This window comes from Rutidosis leptorrhynchoides, chromosome 3, assembly GCF_046630445.1.
Source record: "Rutidosis leptorrhynchoides isolate AG116_Rl617_1_P2 chromosome 3, CSIRO_AGI_Rlap_v1, whole genome shotgun sequence".
Lineage (NCBI taxonomy): Eukaryota > Viridiplantae > Streptophyta > Magnoliopsida > Asterales > Asteraceae > Rutidosis > Rutidosis leptorrhynchoides.
The window spans coordinates 503,876,380-503,886,391 of record NC_092335.1 but is presented as its reverse complement, the minus strand read 5'-3'; the positions used below and the strand labels follow the sequence as shown (position 1 = coordinate 503,886,391).

Below are 10,012 nucleotides of genomic sequence, written 5' to 3'. Positions count from 1 at the left end.
TAACTCTGGGAGTATAATTCCATCAGCTGATCAATGCCATACTCTGATCAAATCGAACTAAACTTATCTATCAACATTAGCCCGATTAATGTTTCAAGCGTTTTGAATTGGTGTACAGCGTGTTTTTGTTGAAGAAGATGAACATATCGAATGTAGGGATGGACCGGGTATAGCTAATCTCGGACCCGATTAAGAAATTCCGTCCCAAACCTGGACCCTATTAAGAAATTTCTTCCAAACCAGGACCCATACCCGATGGGTCCCCATTTACTTACTAATGGTCGGGTTAACGGGTTTCTCCGCGGGAATACAAGATATTACCACTCAAAATACACACATTCAGTGTTAACACATGATCGTTAAATAACATAAAGTATTTAGACACAGTGTGCTACTTAGACTAGTTATCTAGTGGTAATTCATTTTTCTTCTTTTGTTCTTAAATTCAGGTTAGATCAGGCACACGTCAGTGGCTAATGTATAACCATAGTTTAGGAGTAGTCGAATCTGATTTCATTTTGATTTCATTTTTTTTAACAACAGTTTGGGATCACCTAGGAGACTAAACCACCCACGTGTTCATCTCCCGCAGTTGCATAACCCGCCCCCAACTGCTACCCAGGAGGAAACCCGACCCAATCCGAGGGCGTAGAGGGTAAAACCTCCATCCCCATGTTATGATCTTCCTGAATTGATAACTTGAATCGAGGAGACCCGAGACTAACCCTGAATTCACTTAAGAATCGAGGGATAGCTCGACATAGCCATAAGCCCAAGTGTAGAACTCACTCCTAAAAGCTAGCTTGAAGGAGGAGGGGACACCTTGACTTATAAGCCATCACCCAATCTCATACTTGGGCGATGTGGGATCGTAACAATACCCCACCCTCAAAGAGCCAACGTCCTCGTTGGTCACGGCTATGTTGGTCACGGTTGGCACCCTCTCTCGGTCCAAGCCACCACTCCATAGGCCACCACTCCGAGTGTTGGGTCCGAAAGGCGAGGCTAGCTCTGATACCATTTGTTATGATCTTCCTGAATTGATAACTTGAATCGAGGAGACCCGAGACTAACCCTGAATTCACTTAAGAATCGAGGGATAGCTCGACATAGCCATAAGCCCAAGTGTAGAACTCACTCCTAAAAGCTAGCTTGAAGGAGGAGGGGACACCTTGACTTATAAGCCATCACCCAATCTCATACTTGGGCGATGTGGGATCGTAACACCCCACTGCCCCCGCAACGCAATGTGCGGAAGGCACCGTTGGGTGGAATCCAAGGGTTAAGGGACATTCTTGTGTGCAATGTTGCATCCCACGAGAGTCGAACTCCTAACCATAGTTTAAGAGTAGTCGAATCTGATTTCATATATTCACCAACATAAATTTATTCTTAATCAAATTTGGTATATATGTATGCTTTGTTTTTTTTTTTTTTTTTTTAAATACATGTAGATGTAGATGTAGGTACAGCAAACAACATAGTCAACATAACCATCAAATTATAGAACTAAACTTCAACAAATTAAAATATATATAACAGTTATATTAAATTTTAATATAATAATTATAAATAATATAATATTGAAATTTTAATTTAGTCAGCTCCAAGGGTCTGATATACTAGCCGGGTGTATGGGCAGGTATTCAAAACCATCCCTGAAACCACTTTTGAAATCATCCCCATACCTAGACCCCGGACCCGAACCCGGCCCAAAAATATTCGGTTTCGGATTTTCTCATCGGGTACATGTATTTTTGTCATCCCTAGTCGAATGGAAGTCGTATACAGTGTTAATAGGAAACGACGGTTTATTAGGAGGAAATCAACTTACATAATCTGACCAAAATACCCTCCCGTGTTGTTCACGTGACCTCACTTAACGGACTAGATCTAATTGCCGTTAATCCCAAGGTCATCCGTGAAATACCTAAAAAGTTCAGGGTCAACGAATTCAATAAAAAAAAGATATAGTTCACCTATGATATTTAGTACAAAGTTTAGGGACCAACTATAAAATTTTGTCAATCAAAAATATAAAGAGTTGAATGATGTAGAATTGGAACTTATATCGAACAACACATTTGGGCCTAATATCGAATCTAGTTGGGCCTAAACAATTCATTTGAGAATAAGAATTTGTCAGTTAGGGCTTGAAATCAAAGACGTCCAATTCAGAAACCGAAGTACAAAGATAAACATGTTCACATAAGTTTCGAACCCTACATTTCTCAATGGGTAAACATTCTTAGTGATGACTCCGCCAGTAAAATAATGAAGAAACAACGAAAAGGAATTGATATGATAAGCCAGTTACCTGATGAACTTCTTATACGAATCCTATCTCTGCTTCCTGCCGCTGATGTTACTCGTTCACGCATTTTGTCAAACAGATGGAAGCACCTCTGGGCATTTCTTCCTACTCTCCATATTGTTATGCCCAAGTTTGAAGAACAAGCCAACAGATTTATTAATTCAGTTGATCAAATCCTAGCTCTTCGTGCTGGTTTGGCCATCCAAAAGTTTTTTATTAAATGCTTTTATATGCCAGCGCTGCTTATCGTGTAAATAATTGGCTTCATATTGTTAGTCAGTGTAAATAATTGGCTGCTTATCGTGTAAATAATTGGCTTCATATCGTGTAAATACTATTTTTTGGGATTTGTTTAGAAATCAAGGCTCTGGTGTGTTAGTTAAACCTGAAGTTGAGATAACTTTTCCACGTTTGAAGAAATTGAATCTTCATTGTATTGCATTTTTCGATACAAACTCACTAACAAATTTGCTTTCTCGATGTCCCGTTTTAGAAGAGTTGTGTCTGGATACCCAGAATATATGGTTAAATCGAAATTTGCTTATGGTTAAGCTCTCTTCGCCCTCGATTAGGAGATTAACGATCTGGAGAAGTGAGTTTAAAAAGGATGGTGAGTTGGTGATTGATGCTCCTAAACTTGAATACCTTCACTTTATGTCTTGTTATTTCAGAAGGTACAGTTTGATGAATCCTGCATCTCTTGTTGAAGCTCACATAAACAATAACCGGTCTGACAATGTTATTCAACTCTTGAGATGCGTCTCATCCATCAAAATACTGACATTGACTCGTGAATCTTTATCGGTATGTTCAACTTATAATTATTCATCAAATTTCTAATCAAATCAAGACTTTCAGTCGATTGTTCTAGGTATAAATATTGTGCATTTAAGTTATGCTTCGGGATGCTAATGTCTATATAGTGTTTTGTTTATGCATGCAGGCTCTTGGACTTGGTGGCATTCGGCCTTCAAACCTGCCCATGTTCCCTAACTTGGTTAAACTTGAAATTGCTCGGGAATGGAATCCGTTGCTGGTTTTGTTAAATAATATGCCCAATCTTGAGTATATTTCCTTTCCTAATGTAATTTTATGCCTGATTACCTTGAGCATATTGACAAAATTTTGCAACAACAAGAAGAAGAAAAGTGATGTTTTGACTTTCATTGTTAACTAAATGACTCGTAGTTTTGCCTAAATTATTACTGAGTACTAATTAATCTAATCTTGGATTCTCCTATAATAAATCTCATAACGCACTTGTAAACACTGCTTTTTTATTTTAAAGTATTAATATTGACTATTTGTTTGTTCATCGTTAGGGGCTTCTATCATTCATATCGATATGGAACCTACCAAATGAGGAGGCACCTGCTTGTCTACGTTTTAAGTTAAAGGAAATTTTTATAGTTCCTAATTCAACGGTGGAAGAGTTTGCCGTATTAAGTTATCTACTGAAACATGCGAATATGCTGGAGAAATTGACAATCGGTGAAAAATATTCTTTTTCGCGTGAGCAATGGCTAAACATCATCCCTCGTGTATCAGAATCTTGTCGGATTGAATTTGTTTGAACCTTCTGCTTGCGTATGTTTTTCAATCCTTTTTGTTTCTTCATTTCGAAAATAGCAAATCTTTCATATTTGTTTTCTTTTAATTCATGCCTGTAAAAGATCTTTGATTTTCGTGAAGATGTGACATATTATTGACTGAGTTTCATGTTTTTATGTATATTGGTTTTTATGGGAAAGAAAAATACGGTATCATTGAATTTAAAGAGTACAGCTATTTATAGGAAACAAGGATAACCACCGAACTATTGGTTGAGTGGTAAAAAGCCTCAGTTGGTTGTGGGTCCGCATTCTTGAAAAAATAGGTACAGGTTCAAATCCTGAGGGGGGAGTTTTCTCCAATGTTGTGCCTCTGATATCCTACACTCTGTGCGGGCCAAGCAGTTAACCTAAAGCATTCCGGGTACGCTTTGCGCGAATGATGCGAGGAGTTTCTGGCAAATGAGAGAATTCGATGTCAAAATTGTCGTTCTAAAAAAAAAAAAAAAAAAAAAAATTAGGGAACAAGGATAACCCTACTACAAAACAACTACTAGTTTGAATTAAATTCAAACTCTTATTCAAACATAAAAGGAAAACAAATATAACTGTTGGTGTGTACTCCTTAATTCCATTGTATCTTTCGGCCCAGTTCATATACTCAACCTGGTTCCACGTCACACGCGTTTCGTGTTATCTTTTATTGATGTGTCAGTTATACTTGTAGAAGTGGTTATGAAATCTGTTTACAACAATACGTACCATGTGAGTGATATATAGTGATTTAGAAATGAATCTTGAAGAAACGTTGCTGACCAATGTTTTTATCGTGAATATTGGCTGTTTAAACAAATTTCAAATTTCATATATAGATGCACACAGACTTTATCACCATTGGCGACTCTAAGATGAAAATTCAATGGAGGCCTAAAGAAAATTTTCGAAGCTAATTATATTTTAAGGGTTATTTAGCAGCTGTTTACCTCTAAAAAAACCTTAGATTTTAAAAATATATGAGGTCCTATACTTAAAGGCACCTGACTAAAGCACTATATATCAAGGTGAAAAAGTTTGTTATATCGAGATTTTTAAAGGGTCATTTCCATACCAAGTGTAAGGTTACACGCAACTCGCACCACGCACCAAGCACGGTGTGCTGCTTGGTGTGTGGTGCGGGTTTGGAATTACAAAAAATATAGTGGCGTATCTGAGACGACCCGTCCTAATCCATAAGGACGAATACAATAACATATGGTTACATTGCGAGGCATTTGACCTCTATATGATACATTTTACAAATATTTCATTCATTTTTAAAAGACAACCTTTCATTACATCGAAAGTTGACAGGTATGCATACCATTTCATAATATATCCTAACTATAGATGACTTAATCTGTCATTTACTTAATAATGATCTTTATTGAACTCAATGACTCGAATGCAACGTCTTTTGAAATATGCCAGGAATGACTCCAAGTAATATCTTTAAAATGAGCAAAATGCACAACGGAAGATTTCTTTCAAACCTGAGAATAAACATGCTTTCAAGTGTCAACCAAAAGGTTGGTGAGTTCATTAATTTATCATAAACAATCATTTCCATTAATATAATAGACCACAAGATTTTCATTTCATTTCTCATAAACATCATGCATCTGCATAAAAATCATTCATATGGATTGAACACCTGGTAACTGACCTTAACAGGATGCATATAGAATATCCCCATCATTTCGGGACTCTCATCGGATATGATAAATTGAAGTACTAAAGCATCCATAACCCGGATGGGGCTTGTTGGGCCCGATAGATCTATCTTTAGGATTCGCGTCAATTGGTGGCAATTATAATAAACACCAATTCTTAGGCTACCAAGCTAAAAAGGGGCATATTCGGTTCGATAATCTAACCATAGAATGTAGTTTCGATTACTTGTGTCTATTTCATAAAATATTCATAAAAGCAGCGCATGTATTCTCAGTCCCAAAATATATATTGCAAAAGCATTTAAAAAGGGAGCAAATGAAACTCACAATACTGTATTTTATAGTAAAAATACATATGACGGCATTGAACAAGTGTAGGGTTGACCTCGGATTCACGAACCTATATTAAGTATATATATATATATATATATATATATATATATATATATATATATATATATATATATATATATATATATATGACGGCATTGAACAAGTGTAGGGTTGACCTCGGATAACGATAATGATAATAATAATAATATTAATAATAGTTATTAGATAATAACGACGATAGTAATAACAATAATCATTTTTAATAATAATACGAAAATTAATGATAATTCAGTTGGTCATATCTTTTAATCCGTTCATCGAAACCACACGACTTCTAAATGAAAAGTTATTAATTTTTCGACAGCTTTTCAACGACATGCATATCATATACTTATCTCAGTAGTATATGTATTAAATTCATGATTTATCATAAACTATATAACGACAAAAATAAACATTCCAGCATGCATAATCATATATACTCGAGCACTAGTCAGGGATACACTATTAATATATAAAAGATAAGATTTGAATGCTCACGTATCAATATTGAGATTCAATATTGCAGGAAAGTACGTAGACGCAACGGAAATGATAAACACTATATTGGCCTCACGAGCATACCCCCGAACAATACCCAAAACCTCCTTAGCTATAACCTATAATTTCCTTAGCTCTATCTCTCTCGAAAACCTCATTTTGAAACCATGCGAGCAGAACCTCGTCGTAGTATTTTATGTATACTAACTAATAATAATAATACTATCAATAATGATAATACGATTAATAATAATATTAATCAGAATAATAATTTTAATAATAATAATAATAATAATAATAATAATAATAATAATAATAATAATAATAATAATAATAATAATAATAATAATAATAATAATATATTTATATCAGAGAGATTGAGAGATAAGAAGATGGATGAAATGAATTCGAGAGAAAACTGCGAGCTTTATAGACCTGACCTCTCCTCTCCTGCCATGCGATCGCATGGTTTGAAGGGCAATTGGCCATGCGATCGCATGGCCACCTGTGTCCAGCTTGCATCGCTTGTTTTACTCCTGCCGACACTCGTTTATATTAATTTATATATAATATATTTAATTTATATAATTAATTATATATTATATTATATTTACGTGTATAGTTAAATTATAATTTTAGTTCCAATGATTTGTACGTTTACGTTCGACTTATGTCTCAGTTCCGATTTCTCAAACGTTAACTCGTACGCTGAGAAAACTAGTAATTTACGTTTAGTGGCACGTACCCTTTTTCATTAATTAGACTTAATCATCGATAGACTATATTACCTAAAGTATAACCTTTACATTTGAGTGTTGTGGTCATTTGCTTCTATAAATTGACGTCTCGTTATATATATACATATGATAATATTAATTTAAACCAAAACGTTTTGTATCTAGTTAATATTATATTTAATCACTTGTAAAAATATATATATATATATATACACACACACATATATATATATATATATATATATATATATATATATATATATATATATATATATATATATATATATATATATATATATATATATATATATATATTCTCAATATAAATTTGTACATATTGTATAAGATCGAAATATTTATTTAGTAATATAATATTTTAGTTTTTCAAAAGTAATTATATCTCAACGTTCATTTATAATCGTTTAAATAATAGAAAAAAAAATTATGTCGTATTATGTTTACGTTTTTGAAACACTATATATATATATATATATATATATATATATATATATATATATATATATATATATATATATATATATATATATATATATATATATATTTGTAATTTATAATATAAAGCTTTAATTAAGTTCTTAAAAATTCATTAACAAAGTATCTTATAAAACGTTTTGATAATAAAATTCTTTCTAAGCTGAAAATGTTTTAGTACAAAATCAAATAAATATGATAACTTTTGTTTTCCAAAACTAATATATATTTAAGAATCATTTTGTTAAAAACGTTAAAATAATGGAAATCGTTATATCATAAAACGTATTTGAAAAGTAAAATTATATATAATGGGTTTCAAGTTTTTAAATTACTAAATATTGATGAAGTGTGAGATAAAGTCCAAAGGTTATATGAACTTATAAAAGCAGCTTAATGTAACATGTCGATTTACTTAACTTGTCGATTTCTATTGTCTAAGTTATCTATATTCCATAATGTTGGTCCCTTGATTAACAGCATGAGTATTGTAGAGGGGGGTAAATACAATTTCTTTTAATTAACTAACCAATTAAACACAGTTTAGTATTCAAGCATGTAATGTAAATAGAGTCAAAGGTAATTTTTCAACTGTTTTTCTTTATTTATTAAATCACAAAAAATTACAACTATCCTTGGCGGAATGATAGTTGGTTGATACATATTTACCTAGGTATAGCTATGAGGATAAACTTAAAGCTATTACACGTTTTGGACTTTAAATAAATAAACCCACACCACTAGTTGTTACAATATAGTGGATACAACAATTTATAGTAGTCCTATTAACCGTGTAAAGGTTCTATTGTCCACTGGTACATAGGATGTCTGTACTTGTGAGGACAACTGCATCAGAGAGCGTGCTCTCCTCTTTCCTCTTTGGTAGCTATTTACAGGAACACCCCAATTTGGTTTGACACAACTATTCGTTTAAACAAATAGAATGTTGTGTTCCCTAGGCATTGACAAAGTATAGCACATGTCTGCACATGCGTTAAACTTCTGCATTCCCACGTGGTCTTGTAAGGTCAATTGTTAGTCGCCGACGCGTGTCCTTTCCTGTTCAACTTTGTCTTTGACTTCTGTTGAATAGTACAATTGATGTAGACCACTCAGAAAACCACCATGCTTGTAATGGAGCATGGCTGTCTTGTGTTGTATGCTGCTTACCAGGTTTACTGGTTCTTCTTATGATGAGTCACTTGATATTCTTGAATTGCTTGGTACTCATCCTGTGCTAATTCGAAGATACACTCTACCTTGTGCTGGTAGACTAGGCAGCATACCGAACACTTGACACAACAATATTTGCTGTCTATACATAAACAAACTTGTGATGGCTGCACATAACATTTTAGTGCAAATAAAATACTGTTTTGTCATAATTAAATCCTTAATCATTTTGGGGACTCAACAATCTCCCCCTATTTGATGATGACAAAACTTATGACATTTAGAGAAAACACTAAAGCTAGCACAGAGGGACCTAATGAAAAATGGGCAGTAAATTTGTTCCTTTTAAGTTTGTTTTGGGATCTTTTGCTGAGTTATCTATATCTTGTAATTTGATATGATTTTGAAGATAAACTCATTTCACTTTCATTACAACAGAGTATATACAGTAATTACAAGAATATCATAATGAAAAATGAAATAAACAAAAGATACAATTTGAGCACTAGAGGGCTATCTATCTTTATCTTTATCTAATTCATCTTCAGATAGCTCCTCTTGTTTGATTTTCCAGGCTTCAGGAAATAGGATAGGTATATCAGCAGGGTCAAATACAGGGATATGAGGAGGTAGAATGATGTGATCTCTTCTTTGTAGGCCTTCACCAGTAGATTTCTTTCCTTTAGGTTTTTGAGAAAGTACTTCTTCTACGTTTACTACTGGTGCATTCCCAAATTTTGTTGCTTTGTTGAAGAGCTCTTGGAGTTCTGGCTTCAATGTCTTTTTAATACCACTTTCAGCTTTACCAATGAAGTACTCCAATATCTCCATCCATTCACTGAATCCTAAGGATCGTAACTCATCTTAGTTTATCCTTTCTTGAACATTATTCTCCCTGCTGACATTGAAAGCTCTTTTTGAGCCTCTGTACATTTTGATGATCTTGCTGGGATTTGATCTTCTGTTCATCACATCACCATACCTGCTCCTATAATAATGATCAGATAGTTCTATGGTCCGGTCAGTTTCTATAGGAGCAGTAACAGGTGCTTTCTCAGCAGCTTCTAGTTTATCAAAGGCCTTATCCTGTTCCTTGACAATGGCTTTAGCTAATTTGAGGGACTCAGCCTCTTACTTTCTCTCAGTAGCCAACTTGTGTTATTC

The 10,012-nt window shown here is 33.8% G+C and overlaps 1 protein-coding gene across 1 annotated transcript; it reads left to right on the top strand.

Moving 5' to 3' along the window:
- Positions 1-2,274: 2,274 nt before the first annotated feature.
- Positions 2,275-3,888, top strand: LOC139901819 (F-box/FBD/LRR-repeat protein At1g78750-like). The gene is made up of 4 exons (XM_071884493.1): positions 2,275-2,564; positions 2,671-3,118; positions 3,258-3,350; positions 3,637-3,888. Exons 1-4 carry the CDS (start codon positions 2,275-2,277, stop codon positions 3,886-3,888), a joined length of 1,083 nt encoding a protein of 360 aa, XP_071740594.1.
- The last annotated feature ends 6,124 nt before the right edge of the window (positions 3,889-10,012 follow it).